Source organism: Ptychodera flava, chromosome 7, assembly GCF_041260155.1.
Source record: "Ptychodera flava strain L36383 chromosome 7, AS_Pfla_20210202, whole genome shotgun sequence".
Taxonomy (NCBI): Eukaryota; Metazoa; Hemichordata; class Enteropneusta; family Ptychoderidae; genus Ptychodera; species Ptychodera flava.
The window spans coordinates 13284652-13303375 of NC_091934.1; the positions used below are offsets into that span (position 1 = coordinate 13284652).

General features: G+C 37.8%; 1 protein-coding gene across 2 annotated transcripts in view; it reads left to right on the plus strand.

Moving 5' to 3' along the window:
* The window catches only part of LOC139136829 (uncharacterized), a 328762-nt gene extending 310269 nt beyond the window's left edge, over positions 1-18493 (plus strand). The window contains exons 1-5 of one of the 2 annotated variants that reach the window (XM_070704667.1): positions 5570-5648; positions 9148-9224; positions 15107-15207; positions 16336-16539; positions 17364-18493. In XM_070704667.1, the coding sequence (XP_070560768.1) occupies positions 15129-15207; positions 16336-16539; positions 17364-17539 (459 nt within the window). In that variant the 5' untranslated portion in view covers positions 5570-5648; positions 9148-9224; positions 15107-15128 and the 3' untranslated portion in view covers positions 17540-18493. Of the gene's footprint in view, positions 1-5569; positions 5649-9147; positions 9225-15106; positions 15208-16335; positions 16540-17363 lie in introns of those variants that run through there. The other variant, XM_070704666.1, reaches the window with a different exon arrangement.
* Positions 18494-18724: the final 231 nt, after the last annotated feature.

Below are 18724 nucleotides of genomic sequence, written 5' to 3' on the forward strand. Positions count from 1 at the left end.
GAAACAGGTGTTTATATTCGTGGAGCAGTTCTTTCACCTGTTGTTGTTGTTCTGGCTGGAGGTGTGCCAACTTTGTAGACTCCAGCTTCTCCAGGATTTCTGAGTTCTGAAGCTTGACCGAGCCCAGCTTTGAGTTTAGAGTATTTTCACTCAAGTCAGTTTCAGTATCACTATCTTCATAATGGCCAGAACGGACTGTACTGACAGGCTTTGTTTTAGTAGGATTATCCCTATCCAAATATGGCTTAAGCATATTTATGTGACATAGCTGTTTTTGTTTTCGCCTGTCAGGTGTTATTATGATGTAATTTAAATCACTCAATTTCTTATCAATTAGATATGGCCCAAAGTAACGAGCATGGAGTGGTTTGCCAGGAATTGGAAGTAGAACAAGAACCTTTTGGCCTGGTTCAAACTTCCGTTTTGAGGTGCTTTTATCATATTTGATTTTCATTGACTGCTGAGATGACTCAAGATTTTCTCTGGCTAATTCACATGCTTTAGAGAGTTTTGTACGAAAATCTGACACATATTGCAAAATATTCAGACAATCATCATCGTCTGATAGGAATTTCTCTTTAACTAGCTTAAGTGGGCCACGGACTGTATGTCCAAATACAAGCTCAAATGGGCTAAAACCAAGAGACTCTTGAATTGACTCTCTAACAGCAAAGAGCAAAAATGAATTCCTTCATCCCACTGCTTCTCTGTGTCAAAACAGTAGGTCCTAATCATGTTTTTCAAAGTTTGATGAAATCGCTCAAGAGCACCCTGACTTTCTGGATGATAGGCGGATGACCTATACTGTTTAATGCCTAGCTGATCCATTACTTGTTGAAAAATTCCAGACATAAAGTTGGAGCCTTGATCGGACTGGACACATTTAGGGAGGCCAAATAAAGTGAAAAATTTGACTAAAGCTCTCACTATAGTCTTTGTCTTTATATTTCTCAGTGGTATGGCTTCGGGGAACCGAGTTGATGTACACATAATTGTCAACATGTACTCATTTCCTGATCTTGTTTTTGGTAGGGGCCCAACACAGTCTATTAGTATCCTACTAAATGGTTCTTGAAATGCAGGAATTGGCTGTAAAGGGGCCTTTGGAATGGTCTGATTTGGCTTTCCTACCATCTGACATGTGTGACAAGTTTTACAGAAATGTGTTACATCCTGCCTGAGATTAGGCCAATAAAAGTGACTGAGAATTTTATGATAAGTTTTCCTTACTCCCAAATGACCAGCCCAGGGCGTTTCATGGGCCAGACGCAATATTTCAGCACGATAGGGCTTTGGAACCACAATTTGATGTTTTATAGCCCAGTCGTCATCAACCAAGACATCTGGAGGTCTCCATTTACGCATGAGAATACCAGATTTTGTATAATAGGAAACAGAGCTATCTGAAGTTTTATCTTCATCATCTACCCTGTCAAACAAACACAAAATATCTGGGTCTTTGTGTTGTTCTGCAATGAGATTTGATCTAGAAAATGTCTGACTTTGGTCAGCAGAAGTTTTACTGGAAGTTTCAAATCCACGAGGGATAACGGAATGCTCCGTGTCAAACACCTGACTGAGAAAGGTGTCATTTAAGTCAACATCTGTGACATATTTTATTGTTTTATTTTTTTTTCTTTTTTTTTTTATTTTGCTGATTTGTTTTTGAGTGCTCAGAAGTTTTCTTTGACATGGCTCGAGTAATGGCACATGATGGGAAAAGGCCGGGAATGTCTTCCTCTATTGGCTCTGGATTTTGATCTAAACTAGGATTATCAGTCACAAGTGGATTAGTAATGACCTTGTCCCCAGCAAGGTCGTTTCCAAGAAGAAGGTGAATCCCTTCAAAAGGCAAAAAAGGCCTAATACCTAAAGTCACAGGTCCAGAAACAAAGTCCGAAGACAAATAGACATTATGGAGAGGAACAGGAATGTAGTCATTACAATCTACCCCCTTAATAAGAACTTTAGAACCTGAAAATGACTTTTCAGAAAACGGCAGGGTATCTGCCAACAAAAGAGACTGGGAAGCCCCGGTATCTCTTAAAATTTTGACAGGGGTAGCGGAAGAGAAATCACTAGAAAGTGATATAAAACCATCATGAATAAATGGTTCGAAAATACCCATAATGCTATCTTGAGAAGAATTGACCTTGACCTCATTAATTGGGGATAAGAGGGGTTTAACCTCAGAAAATGTGTTGCACACATTATTAGACTCTAATTGAGTTGATGAAGAAATAAAGCCGGTTGGCTTAGATCCACTTGACCACTTTGACCACCACGTTTTCTTATCAATTTGAAACACTCTGACATTAAATGGTCGCATTTCTTACAATAACTACAAGAAAGTGTACCAAACTGTTTACGAGATGAAGATTGAGACTTGGGATCTGATGATGTAGAAGGATTTTGTGAACTGTTGTCATTTGATTTCCTACTCTCCTTTGAAAAATTCTTGGATGAAAAGGAGGAGTTAAATTTACCTGCATTGTTTCTGTATGAAAAGGACTGGGATGGTTTGCTGAGAAATGAAGATTTGTGGGTCAATGAATAATCATCGGCCAAACGTGCAGCAACCTCTAATGTATCTGCCTTTTGTTCATTGATAAACGTCTTGATGTCACTCCGGATGCACCTTTTAAATTCCTCAATCAAAACAAGTTGTCGTAATTTGTCATAATTCTGACTGACCTTTTCCGAAGAACACCAACGATCAAACAGTTGTTCTTTTGTTCGAGCAAATTCAACGTAAGTTTGATCTTTCACCTTCTCACAATCCCTAAATTTCTGACGGTAAGCTTCAGGCACCAACTCATAACCCTTGAGAATTAATTCCTTCACAGAATCATAATCTGAAGCCTGCTCTACTGACAACTGAATGTAAATTTCTCTGGCTTTACCCACCAAAGCACTCTGCAAAAGCATAGACCAGGACTCCTTAGGCCAATTCAGACTCTGAGCAATTTTCTCAAAATGGAGGAAATATTTATCAACATCCTTTTCTTGGAAAGGGGGAACTAACCTGAAATGCTTAGTGATGTCAAACTTGTCTGAAGGGAAGAATTTTCCTGACTGTCCAAGCTCTAAAAGTCTCATTTCTAACTGTAGTCGATGTTCTTCCAATTCTCTCTCCTTTTCTCTCTGTCTTTCTTCCATTTGTAATTCTTTGTCTTTCATTTGTAATTTTTCCTTTTCTAATTCCAATTTCTTAAGCTCCAAATCTGCCTGTATTTCTAATTCTAATTTTTTGAGTTCGAAGGAAGACTCAGGCTCATAATCTTTTAAGGCAGACTCTTCAAAATGGCCAGAATTAACTAAATGTTTTGCAATCTTGAACTGAATTTCTCGCTTGCGCATAGATCTTTTGACATCTACTTTAAGGAAATTTGCCAGTGCTATGAGGTTGTCTTTTCTGAGGGAATTAAATGTGTCCTGATCAAGGTCATCCATAAATTCGTCTGGCTTGAATTCCGCCATGATTGAATTTCGCTGAGTTCACAGTATACAGTAGTTTTGAAAAGGCTGTCAAAATGTTGTCAAACGGCTCAAAATATTCGTATCCCGGACAAGCCCCCAATTTGTTACGTGCAGAGAAAACGAACAAAAGGGTGAACTCAGTAGTTAACGTTTAACAAAATTATTACGAAAATAAAACTTATTGCTAAGTCAGGGATAGAGTACAAGCTTTAAAAGTGTACAGACTACTTATCTCAGCTGGGACGGCAAAGCTCCAGTCTCAGAGTTGTAACAGTCAGTCAAATGAATGAACAGTCCTTTGGCTCGCAGGCTTGAAGCTGCACAAAGTCCACAGTATAAATCCAGCGTTGGCAGTGAAGGTCTTGAAAAGTCTTGAGAATGACTACTGCTGGAGTTTAGTAACACACAAGAGACACGATCCCAAAAGTCTGACTGGAAGCTGAGCACGTCCCTTTTATAAAGGCATATAAGAACAATCTAGAACTTTTATTGACATGCTAATTACTGTTCTAAAATTATCTCCCTTACACAACTAATCAACTTTCCAGAACATTCCAAACATGACTAATTGAATTCAAGGTTGTTAGGTCATCAAGGGCAGTGACCTTGAGAATGTTCTAGACTAATTGAACTCAGGTCATGATGAGTGTGGGGTAAATGACCTACATAACACTTTCTATATGAAATTCACAATTTCGAATGCAGGAAATTTAGTTGCTGGAAATAAGGACACCCTCCAATCTCATGTAATTCAGCAAAAACGCTACTTGTCTCCATGATTGAATACTTTGTGATTTGCCAGCAGGGAGAAGAGAAAAGCTGATGATTTTGTGGCTAAACGTTCAAACTTGGTGAACCTTCACGTTTTAGGGTAGATGAAGCGCCGTATACACATTGCTAAAGTTAAATAACATTGAAGTTTTTCTTTCTTTCTTTCTTTCTTTCTTTCTTTCTCTTAGTCTTTTCTGATCATTTCCACATATTATTGATTACTTTACTTATCTACTGTTACTTTGACTAAGTCATATTTATCGTGGGTATCTCTCCATGGAACTTTCATTTCATTTCATTTCATTTCTTGAAAAAAGTGTACGACTGTGTTCGAGGTCTGGAAAGCGACTCAAGCGACTGCATGAGCTGATCGTTACATCTCTGAGAGATCCGAGTAGAGTACAGCAATTTACGAATAAAATGGCGACATCTATATGGAGTGTAAAACACTTACGGTTTGTCACCCAGATAGCGAAGTCCAGGCTTGTATTTAGAAAGACACCAACTAATGATCAACAGATAGATTTCTCCTTCTGAGTTTATCTTTACTTTAGACGTCAATGATTGGCTCTCAAAATATAGTCTGCGAAGAAATTGTCGATTTGCCCACGACTCATATCCCGTATTTATTCTATTGCTTTCATCGTGAAAAATAATATATCGTTGTGCTATTGACTTTGAGAATTCCTGATATAAAACTAAATATTAAAACAAATCATTTCGGTGTCGTGCAATTTTAGGCTGTCAGAGCCACAATATTATGACGAATAAGGAGACCCCTATGGTCTGTGTCACGTACGATCTATGCGTACGATCACAGAGTTCGTCAAGTGTAAGAGCGGGATAGAGAGATTTAGAAATCATCGACTCTGAACCGATATTTAAAAGTGAGTGTTTGAGATCCCACACTGTTCTCCTACACTGAGTAATCTTTAACGTCGAGGCCTAAAAGTACTGATCCCTTATTGCTATGAGTCTGTTACTTTTCGTTTTTGGGGAGTAAAATCCTCTACGACTAATGTATGTCGATGAATATCACATGAACTGTTTTTTATGAGGACTGGTCGATGGAAACTTCATATCTGACACAGTGGGAGATGTTTTAATCTCCCATTGTTCTCTCAGTGAAAAACAAAAGAACAATGTCATCGTGTGCAAGCACAATTACAATTTGCTTTGAAAAGTTTTAAAAATTGAGGAAGAAGAAATCAAAAGGTGTATGGTAAGAACAAATCCGTATACTCTCTGTTAGGGTCAGCAACACAACCCCCTGCAAACATGATAACGATAAGGTAAAGTTGTACATGCTTCTCTTTCCAGAGCCAAAGTCTATGAAGCGATGACAGTCGGATATAACATCCGGGACATTAGACAACATACGCAGCAGCATACCTGAGGTAGGTGAGCTTTCCTGATGTTAACATGAACGGCTTGTACCAGCCATTCTATGTCTATCACTATTTATATGCCTGATAATGCTGTGTTTAAGAGAAAGGTTTGCATTCTCCTGAAAAATAGTGAGTAAAACACACAGTGCAACCTACGTTTGAAAACTCGGCAACCTTTACTCTACGACAGGTAAAACCTTTTACTTCCATGTCGTGTTAAATTGAGTATTTCATGTAGTGGAATTTGACGTATAGGTCATGATTAAATAACATTTCTCCGCCGTGCTGTGTTCACAACGTCTAAATAAACATAAAAGACATCCCGTTGGGTTGGCACTGTACTGCAGTCTTATACTGAGCTCAGTCGTTTACGCACGTCAGTCGGTCATGATGTGGTGCTGACTCAACGACCTTCATGATCTTTTTAGCATTGGTTTTACCTGTCATAACAGAAAGCAGTAAATAACACAAATGGGTGTCACTGTAGATATGAAGAGGAAATTAGGTGGAATGAAAAAAAATTCGGGCTTCTCCCATAGCTAATTTCGAATTTCCCTCTTATTAAATGTCGGAAAACAGCCGCAAATACTTCACTGCCACTGCTGTTTTTATTGTTCATTCAATGGAATTATCCTTGTACTGACTGGTTTGGGAGCCCTTATTACTCACGGCGGCCTCGAAGAAAATAGACACGCGTATTCTGAAATTTTAAGTAATTCCCTCCTCACGAGCATGTCTAATAACCCCGACTCACCTCTGCTATAATAACGACCATGCATGCATGCATGTCTCTTATTCACTAGATGTGTGGTTGCCACTATGTAATTTACTCTTTATTGTTTTGAGACGTGTGTGTAGTGCATTTCAAACAAATTGGTGTCAATAATGATGTTAGATCTGACAGTTGATGTACATTATCTTGGTACTAAGCCTGTGTAGATGTTAAGCTTAAAATTGAATCGGATTTTTGTTGCATGATATCACACAAATGCAATGAGAATTCGCTTTTCAAATTAAATCAAAGCTACAGAGTGCTGAGACAACTTGAAGGCGGGGGTCTACTGAAAATTAAAGGGATTTTTCATTTTATGGTTTGTGTATACGCCCTTCTCTAATGAATTGTAACAACACTAGTACTGTAAAGAAATAATGGGCTGGAATAACCCTTCTTTTTAAGTTAAACAGTCCCGAATCACCGCTACCCAACACATTTATACTCTCAACAGGCTTTTGCCCCATTTTGTGATGATTTTAACAAGGACACACTAAAACTTGTCAGAGAGTTGTGTAATTTTACTTATTTTGTGTAGGATACTACGGAAAGAAAAATGAGGAGAAAATATAGTGTTCCAATCATACGTTTTGAGATACATCTTTAAAAAATATGCCCTCTCCTTTGACTTTATATAGTATTAAATACTTTTCATATGAAAGATTTTAGCCTTCAAACATGTAGGAACAACAAACTTTAAACAGAAGTGTAACCATTTCCTGTAGAGTGGAGTTCTTAAACAGTCCGGTAAGAGTGGCTTTCATATGGCATGTAGAAAAATGTGTGTTGCTGATCACACAAATTAATGTACATAATGATATATTTTGCAAGAGAGCAAATAAACTGCTCAGTCAGCAATTTTTGCAGGCTTTTGATACAGAAGGGAATAATGTTGCCAGTTAATTTCGAAATCTATACAAGATGGAAATCTAGTATAATGACACTACATTTTTAGAAAGAATTTTCAAAATTGTAAGTCTTTTGTGAAAGTTTCAAATAATGACAACACAACAAAGATGTTTGCTTGCACGTCAACCAGGCAAACAATGGAAAGGCAGGCTGGGAAGGGATGAAAAATTTGAACTTTATTTAAAAGAAAAACAAAGTTAACGACTTTTATGCAACACTTTCAAGTCCAATTAGGATGAGCCTTGAACTCGTTCTTATGCTTGAATGACATTAATTTTACTTTCTTTCATTCTCTCTGCTTTGATATTATACTTATGTAGATGTTCGTGTACTTTACACATTTACAATTACAAATGTATGTTGACGATTCATTTTATTACGGATATGTTTATTATTTAAGTCTTATTGCATGAACAAACCAAAAAAGAGAAAAGGTCCAAAGAGCAGGTTATAGGTACGGTAACTTGAATGGATTCAAATAGCGCAACCTGGACAAGAATTTGACTGATTGTAAGGACATCAAACAACCAACAGCTAACTTGTTCTTTCTCTGTTCATGTTTTATTAAGAGATGAACAATGACGCTCAAGAACCATTGGTGTGTCAGCGAGGCATATTTCATAGACATTCTTTTATTTTGAATTATTACTATGTCATTGCAAGTGTCTTTGAGAAATCCAGATCACATAAAAATGAACCATATAATTTCGTCAAAAGTGTTGTGAAAAACGAGATTGTCTTCGCTAGAGTATTATGGCGAGAAGAGAGCACATGAAGTTCGCATATCAAAAAGCAGGGAAATTCGCAAGAACATTTACTTCATCACCTGTAAGCGTATAGTACAGAGATTTAGTAATAAATAATTCAAAGAGTTGGATAAATTCTGTAATATTCTGTGTCAGATATCGTTACAGCTCATTCTCCTCCACTCAGCCATAAACATATATTAGACGCCCAAAATAGATATTGAAACCTGGTAGCAGCTGCCTTATCGGTAACATTCGATGGGTATAAATAGCATGGATGATTAATGCATACACCTTGTGGTTCGATTGATGAAAACTTCGCAACTAAAAACCGTACATTCTAGAAAAATTAGGTCTACAGACACAGCGACAATATTTTTCGAGTTGTATATATTGTAAGTGGGTACCTCAAAAAGTTAATATCATCGTGTGAGGGCGCAAGAGCAAATTATCCAGTGGAATGAAACCAAAGGTCTGTTGACAGGGAAAAACCGTCCTGCCTCCAGTGGAAAGATTGGTTTTTCTACCGAAAAGTTGCAAATCGGGAGGGATTGTATTGGGAGTTGGACCTACTTACGCAAATATTTACAAATTGTCACAAGCTTTGTGAAATGAGGAACACTCTTTGTTAAAGCAAAGTTGTAATGACTGTTATACTTGCTGCCTCAAAACTGTATACCTTGCGTCCTTACAATATGTACCTATAGCTACAATTCGTGAAGCAAATAGGAAACTGCAGAATTTCATTCGGAAATCAAGAGATGATATTCAATATTTTATTCAAAAGTATATGAGAACAGCGGTAAAATGTATTTATTAAAGAATGCTCAGTATGGTCGTATGCAGATAACACGTGTTCATCTTCAAAGTCATCATGATCATCGATTAGCTGAGATGATAGCCCATTGACCACCGAGTAACATTTCAAAATCGCTCATATTATTTTGCGTGCAAAAATATTTTCATTGACTGGTTTAGATAATATTGTCTTAACTTTGGGACCTCGTCGTTAGGGTCAGCAAAACAGCCTTCACCGTGCATGATAATGATAAAGTATGTTTACACATGCTTCTGTTTCCAGTGCCAAAGTCCATGAAACCATTACAGCCGGCTTCAACATCCGAGACACTATACGATATACGCAGTAGCATACCTGAGGTAGGTAAGCTTCAATGTTGATTTATTAACTACTGGTGTCAGCATTTCTCAGCTTCTCATTAGTTATCCACCTGACCATGGTATGTGTAAACACCGAGTACATGAATATCATCAAGGCCGGGAAACTCACTGACTGAGACCACAGAGTATCATAGGCAGAGTGGCAACACTTGCATGCCTTTTGTTCCAAGGTCGTCTCGGTAGACTATTGGCTTTTCATATTAAAATGAGCTTAAAAGGTGTTAAACTATTTGGAGGCTTGGTTTATGGTTGATAATTACACGAGATTATGCGAAACATACGACGAGATGGCATCGCACTGCCAGTCGCGTAGCAACCATAGTTACTTTGTGAGCTCTCAGGCCAGAAACACTGCCTCACGCCAATCAAAACATAACACGCCAGCAGTTTCATAAACATGTCCTTTCTTGGCGCACGTGTAAAAGACGGTATGACTGACCGTAAACCATTGAGTAAAACCAGACAGTATCGATAAAAGACTTTCAAATTTGGTTCAAACACACTCATTATATATTCATAAAAATATGAGAGGATTTTTTAAAACGGTAAATCCCACTTTCCTGAAGCTCAAAACACTCCCGTTTTCGCCAGCACATCAAATCCGATCAGCACCACACGACAACAACAACACAAGCTTTGTCGAACATACTTTCGCTTAACAATTGGTGAAAATCCGAAAATTACCGAAGGGTGCATGGTCGGCACTCTTCGGAAAAGAGAGCCAAGAGCTTCGTGAGGCGAGGCAAACATGGATTGTTTACGTAACCGCTTCACGCCTTAAACAATAGCTGTTGCCACTCTGTCTATGATATTACTCTGTGCTGAGACTTATAGTGCAAAGGGAATTGTAATGAACGCTGTTAATCGTGCAGAGGGATCGAGGTACATCCTGTACATCTCCTTGATATATTCAAATTCAATGTTGTATAGAAAAGGGCAGAGTTTGTTGCTAGTATAACACTGTACTTTCTTAAAGTCCGTCCATGAACGTAGTAATAGCACTGAGCACAATAGTCCATGCCGGCCATAATTGTGTGCTGACTTCAGAGAACGACATTTACGGTGACCTTTTCCTTGTTTGTTTACGACAACTAGAACAGACAGGAGGAAATGACATACGACAAGTGTTTCATTTCCATATGGGTAAGCTAGCGTGGAGGCGGTGGGTGAAATGTGAAACTACACAAAGTAGAAAGACCCACTACGCATTCCTACTCAAGCCTCTCGATCTTCATGAAAAGCGGTTTCAAAACCTGTGGAGTTATGGAGATTAATAGATAAAAATCAATAACAATAACTAATTCAGCTTTCAATGTTGCTATTCTATTCTTCAGTGTCAATTAGTAACATAGTATCGGCATACCAATGTGGTGATGAATGAGGCCTCCGATGATTTTCTTTAAAGATTGATACCGGAATCAAGGATTGCCGAATTCGGATTTTTTTATCGCGAAGGGTACTTTCGCGTCTCGAGATTTGAGAACTTTTTTCAAACTTTTATCAAGCAAACTTTCAATTGTTCTATTTCAAAACCAACAATACAAATCTGGGCACCGTGCTAATTAAGGTGTGACACAAACTAATTACCCAACATTAACATTTACATTGTACTTGAATTTCAAACTGACCGCTATCCCTGTATTAACTCTACAGTAAACAAATATGATTTTCGATTTCACAAAAAAGAAGCCATAGAAATCTATTTACTTAATGATCTTCAAAATGAAGCCCACATGTGTTAGACCAAAAACGTACAGTGTGTTGTTAACGTTTGAAAGCCCGAATATTTGTCCCCTCGGTGCATTCTGCCCTAATCAGTGAAAACGGTCTTGCCATTTCGTTAAACAGTGAAAAATATGTTTGAACAATATTTCATGCCTGCGTTTATCCTACGACATAGGTTACCCTGCGAATTTACTTCTACTTGGCAGTCAATGTCATCACGTGATCGGGAAATTCATCGGATATCGTCAACTTAGGCCGATCTGAAGACGTTTCCTTTTCTATCGTCGTATTTGTTCTTGTAAATAAGTGTTTACACCTGGAGTCGAACTACCAGGCGCCAAATGTAAAATAATTATTTTACACATTACAAGAACATATTCATACGAAAAGGGTGTATTTGCATGCATTTATCAATAAAAAAACTACTATAGCATAATTATAAATAAGTCAATACAGACATAAGTAAATACATATATGAGTGAAAAAAACATACATAAATGTGAACCAATTCACACAAGACATATGAAGACAGACACATACATACATACGTGCATACGTACGTGCATACATACATACGTACGTGCATACATACATACATACATACATACATACATTCATACATACATACATACATACATACATACATACATACATACATACATGCACTCACGCACGCACATACATACATACGTGCATACGTACGTGCATACATACATACATACATACATACATACATACATACATACATACATACATACACATATACATACATTCATACATACATACATGCATGCACTCACGCACGCATGCACGCACATACATACATACATACATACATACATACATACATACATACATACATACATACATCATACATAGATACATACATACATACATACATACATACATACATACATACATACATATACACACATACAGGATCGAAAAGTTTACATGAGGGGAACGAAGTACGCATGCGTATATCCACTCGCACACACACACACTTCTACTCTGAAAAGTTTACATGAGGGGGAACGAAATACGCATGCGTATATCAACTCGCGCGCACACACACACACACACACACACACACACACTGATCTGAAAAGTTTACATGAGGGGGAACGAAGTACGCATGCGTATATCCACTCTGAGGACAAGGCAGCGTTTGGCAGTGCAGAGCAGAGTCGAGAGTTAGCTGTGGGTCCATAGCTGTGGTGTTTTCGGACGGGATTCCTGCCTTTTACGGGCTGGTTTTGACTTTTTACGATTTTAACCCCGCCACCACAGCTATGGGAAAATGCGTAGAATAGCGTCCACGTTACGCCCGACAGCACCCTTGTCGCAACTTTATTCGGCGATATTTCGAAAGTTTCCATCCAAATTACAAATTGCCAACACTCATCGACAACTTGGTTATTAGGGACTCACCAAGACCAGAAATCCGCTTAAAATTCACTGAAATATCGCCTTTTTTGTGGCTTCAACCGACATGACTACCCGAAGACCGCCATTTTGCTGGCGTAAAACTGTTGTTCGAGGCTCTCTGCCGAACGTCACTACAGTGACGTAGCGGTGACCTCTCAACTTATAGAAAACAAACTGAGTATTTCATCGTGTGATATCGATGACCATCGTTTGTCCTATGGACATTGCCAGTCTCACATAACTGAAATCAAACTTTAACTTGGGAAAAAAATAGTTCAGTCCTGGGATCTGTGATTGTTCATGCGGCGCGGATGCCGGCTGTACATCTCAGTTTGTTTTTTATAAGTTGAGAGGTCACCGCTACGTCACTGTAGTGACGTTCGGCAGAGAGCCTCGAACAACTTTTCGAAATATCGCCGAACAAAGTTGCGACAAGGGTGCTGTCGGGCGTAACGTGGACGCTTTTCTACGCATTTTCCCATAGCTGTGGTGGCGGGGTTAAAATCGTAAAAAGTCAAAACCAGCCCGTAAAAGGCAGGAATCCCGTCCGAAACAAGACAGCTATGGACCCACAGCTAACTCTCGACTCTGCTCTGCACTGCCAAACGCTGCTTTGTCCTCAGAGTGGATATACGCATGCGTACTTCGTTCCCCCTCATGTAAACTTTTCAGATCAGTGTGTGTGTGTGTGTGTGTGTGTGTGTGTGTGTGTGTGCGAGTAGATATACGCATGCGTATTTCGTTCCCCTCATGTAAACTTTTCAGAGTAGCAGTGTGTGTGTGTGCGAGTGGATATACGCATGCGTACTTCGTTCCCCTCATGTAAACTTTTCGATCCTGTATGTGTGTATATGTATGTATGTATGTATGTATGTATGTATGTATGTATGTATGTATGTATGTATGTATGTATGTATGTATATGATGTGTGTGTGTGTGTATGTATGTATGTATGTATGTATGTATGTATGTATGTATGTATGTATGTATGTACGTGCGTGCGGCATGTGTGTGTATGTGTATGCGTGCATGAGTGTGATATGGCTGTGTATGTATGTATGTATGTATGTATGTATGTATGGATGTATGTATGTATGTATGTGCGTGCGTGCGTGCATGTATGTATGTATGTATGAGTGTATGTACGTATGTATGTATGTATGTATGTATGTATGTATGTATGTATGTATGTATGTATGTATGTATGTATGTATGTATGTATGTATGTATGTATGTATGTATGTAGGCCTATGTATATATGTATGTGTATATGTATGTATTTATGTATGTATGTGCGTGCGTGAGTGCATGTATGTATGTATGTATGTATGTATGTATGTATGTATGTATGTATGTATGTATGTATGTATGTATGTATGTATGTATGTATGTATGTATGTATGTATGTATGTATGTATGTATGTATGTATGCACGTACGTTTGTATGTATGTATGCACGTACGTATGCACGTATGTATGTATGTGTCTGTCTTCATATGTCTTGTGTGAATTGGTTCACATATATGTATGTTTTTTCACTCATATATGTATTTACTTATGTCTGTATTGATTTATTTATACTTATGCTATAGTAGTTTTTTTATTGATAAATGCATGCAAATACACCCTTTTCGTATGAATATGTTCTTGTAATGTGTAAAATAATTATTTTACATTTGGCGCCTGGTAGTAGAACCCGGGTCTACCGCATCAGCGCTAGCACAGCAGATATAGACAAGTCCTATAGGCCAGTTTGAATATCGGGCCATCGAAGTCGTTAATTGTTTCACCATACAGGTCTTAACTTACAGACGTCTGTGAAATAGACAAGGCCGTGCGTTTTTGAAGGTCGACGTTCAATTTTTTGTCTACCAAACGACGTTTCAAAATTCCGTGGAATCTGATTAAGTAAATATTTATTTTCAACATCTTACAGAGTTCTTTGACAAACACTCCTCCAATAAACATCATGCTCACTTAGACAAAACGCTTATCGCAAAGTGAAACACGAGCCTGTATCTCTAAATTGGTTTGTTAGTAGAAAAGACGTGTTCAGTTACTTATGTAGAGCTCTGTTCCGAAATTATTCGCAATACTTGATTGTAACAAAATCTTCCAAGGCAGTATACCTTTCACTTTTACATTTGTAATTATTTTAAAATTGTTTTGAATTTGTCGTTATTGTTCAGATAAACAATTGAAGCGCTTCCTCTTGAACCATTATATTTTATTTTATAAAACTGATTGCATTAAAGGGGATATCACAACATATTGTAATCAGTTACGGCTTATTTATATCTTTCTCATTTGAACAGTGAGTTTACGTATACAAACAATCCTACAAAAAGGAAACAAGAAAAAATACCCGGATTTAAATATTCAAATTCAAATTTTCTGTTGATCTATGGATGTGTAGGAATAAAACAAACTCCTATCAGTCGAATGTAATATCATTCCTGTTTATTTTGTGTCAAATTCAATTGGTTTTTAAGTAAAAAGTTAACGCATCCGATCATAAAACTGAAAACGTATCCATATTTCGATTGTAAATGAATTGTTGTAGCTCATCAAGTAGATAGTTAACGGCTGCTACCATTTAAAGTTATCATGATTAACCACGCTCTTTGCTATTGGGGTTAATGAATATTATAACATATCGCGCAAATTGTTGATAGAAAGTGGATATTAATGATTGCTTCGATTTCCAGCATAGTAACACCAAACGTAACCATGGGGGCTTTGCCGGGGGTACCGATGTCTGAAAGGTGGCAGAAATTGAATGAGAAAATTGCCAGAGAAATAAAGCCAGGTATGTTTCATCATCATATAGCAGCAATTTGTTTCTTATGGACATAAATAAAAATACAATATGCATGGCAGTCGCCAGAAGTTAAACGCTCGGGAGTACCAGTTAAGCCTAAATAGCTTATGTACTGAGTCGAGGATGGTTTCTAGTGTTAGAAAAACGCCTGGTCAGAAACAACTGTGCAGCAAAAGTGGTCATGTAATGTTGCTAGATTTATTAATCCACCATAAAACTTGGTTGTAAGGTTCCGTTTGCCCACTTCAGGTCAGGGCAAGGGCCTAGTAACATTTTTCTTGGGAGTTCGAAGTTTAGAACTCACCGTTGTCTCATCATTTCATGACATCCAATTTCCAATTTATAAATCATTTTGATCTAACTACACGATAAAAGTACCCTTTCCCCGCTTTGCATAGGGTAACAATGAAAGATACCCCTATAGGAGAAGCTATTCTATTACTCAATGATTTTAAAGTGTTGACAAGCGCAGAGTTAGAGTCCCATATGCCGTTGTTCATGATCGTAATCGAAAGATTGATTTCTCCGCCAAAGTTGAAACCATCTACAATGTTAGGACGGAACCAATACAGAAGATATTAAACTCTTTTTACTTTTAGCCATGAATTATTCCTTGTAAAATCGTCACCGCATTAACTGAGAGGTATATTTATTTATTACACGTGTAGCCCGTCAGCCTCAAACAGAGAAGTCGTGTATTTATTGTTGGACTATTATATAAATTCCGTCATCTAGAAGCAGCATATCATTCCTGCCATGGATGAAATCAGTCATAGTGATCATACTTTGTACGATAAAAAATTCCCCGTTCAAAAGTACATCTACGGACATCTCGACTCTCTTCGGTTGAATATTTCTGATACCAATATTTCTATCATCGATACTAGTCAGAAATCTGAATGCAAATACAGTATTCAAGATGCCAACGGTATGATATTTATTGCAGTCAGGCGTGTATGAGATATTCGTCGGCCATGTTTACAAGGGTCGGAGGTACAAATGTCAATGTACAACATAACGTGGTTTACTATTGATTACCTTAAAAGGATGGAATTCCTTCTCATTCATTTCCAACACTCCATGTGACGTACACATTTTATTACATCGCATTCATAGATGAGCTTTTAAAACTGAAGACATTGAGCAGAGTTAAGAAAAGTGTAGCAGAGAGAGATCTAGGTCGCATTGGATCAACACTCATTCTCTTAGAGACACTGGAACGTCAGAATGTTCTATCTAAACGGCATGTAGATACCCTGATTGAAATTCTAGAAGATATCGGAAGAACTGATTTAGCTCTCGAAGTAATCCAATACAGAGGTATGATTATATTAGTATTTTGTATTTTTGTATTACGTTGGAAAGATACTCACTGTCAACACACTGCCAGTAAATTTCACGTAATGGCAAGATACGTCTTCGAATTCGTGTAAAAATTCACCAAACACCGTGGTCACAATTATAGCTGGCGATGAAGAAAATAAATTATGTAAATGCTCTTATCTACTTTCAAAGTGTGTGAGTAGACATGTAACAAATGAAAGATAATATGAATAAATCTTACATTAAATGGCGATTGTGCTATTGCACCGATAACTCGATCAATAATTACTGATAAATGAAGTCGTATTTGACATACAATGGCTGATTAAGTGCCAAATGCATTCGCCCCTGTCACAGTGATAACGTTTTCAAATCGCATTATCAGCAGATCAGATAATGTAGGACAATTTGTTCAAAAGTACTTTGTTGATTATAGTTTTCAGCATCCCACCTCAAGTCTGTCAATGTTTTGCTAGTACTAGAAATTCACTGCTTTGAAACTAAAACAGCATACTTAGGTGCAATGTGTGTCGACAAAAACCGCGATCAAAATTGAAGTACTGACAAAGGCGACTATTGCTACGAATCCACCAATATGTTGTAATAAGTTTTATCGTGACTATAGAGTTTTATTGCTGTTATGACCCTTTTAAATGATTATCATGAGTATGTTCAATCTTTAACTGTGTGTAAATCGTACAAAGGTGAGGAACGCCGCACTCTGACCTTACAGTTTTGTCTTTCTCTGTCTCGTTTGTTCATTCCTATGTGCCTTTCTCTGTCTATCTTCCTTGTCTTCTGCATTTCTATTCCTGTTACAGACAAGGTAAGAAGCTTGGCATTTTGTGAATCATTGAAAGCAAAACCTTATTTTCTGGCCTTCGTAGTTATTTATTCAGAACCAAACATGCAAAACCCCCGTTCAAATACCGAGTTCATTGCGAAATGGGAACAGCACAAGTTACAAGTTGCACAACAAAGAACCCAAATCAACTGAAGGACACAGAACCGAGAAAAAATTAGTCTGTCGACGAAATGCAAGCGAACTAATGTTTTGATGTCGCAATCGTCAAGCATTGACTTTCGTACACCATGGTTACTGGAAACACATGTTACCGTCCTATAAGCGTTCAGAATACACTGCATGTATCTTGCCAATTATTCCAAAATTCTTAAAAATGACAAACACCTTCAGAAATTATATTGAAAAAATTATCATTAGAGACGGTTTTAGGATCTCTTTGAGATTTTGCAAAGGGCGTAAACTCTTATTTGCTTTTCTAACTGCGAGGGCGCTGATCAGTCTACCCGAAGTCTGCCAAGCTTGCCTTTACAGTATAAAATCAACAGAATCAATCAATCATCAACAACTTATCTTTATCCATGGAATAGAAGCCTCAATGCAAACAGTTTTAATAACAGACATTAACTTGAACGTGTCAGTAAGGAGAAATAATATTCTCCTTTAAATCTACATCTATACTGACCCAACGCAAGCAAGATTCGCACGCAACATTAACTACGCTAAATTGAAATACAGAGATGCACCCAGGAGTACATTTGTCAATCAGTGTTCATTCACTGGGTCCGTGGCTAATGACGGCCAAATAAAAATCTAATATTTCCTGAAATCCGCGAATTCGATTTTAGGCGTAATTTCAATTTTCGGGGTTAGTTTTCATTTAGACATTGTGTTTTTGTACTTATTATTAAGAATTTAGAACGATTTTCAAATTTGATTCTGCAGTGTCGGTCTCGAATTACAAACTTCGTTTTTGAAAATTCAGAAACCAGAATCGAGAAAACAGAAACGAACAATCGTAACTTTCTTTTGGATGCTAGTCTCTCGGTACTTGGTACCTACAGTGTAGCGAAGATTAAAGCAAAACACTACAAATGTTACATGGTCTGTCTGCCGAGTTGTCATGGCAACAGGTTTCCCGACCGGAACTTCTCTTGCCCTTGTGACCTCCTCTTGTAACGTTTGGACTCCTAACAAAGGAAAGGTTTGCAGACGACTACATCATGATTGCTGATTATGGAGTTTTCTGAAGGTAGTCGACACTACAAGGCACTTCTCCCGTCGAGATCAGCTGTCTATTTATTCCAAAATGTCGAGATCAGCTGTCTATTTATTCCAAAATCTCGTAGATTGACTGGAATAATTGGCAGCCCGACATCC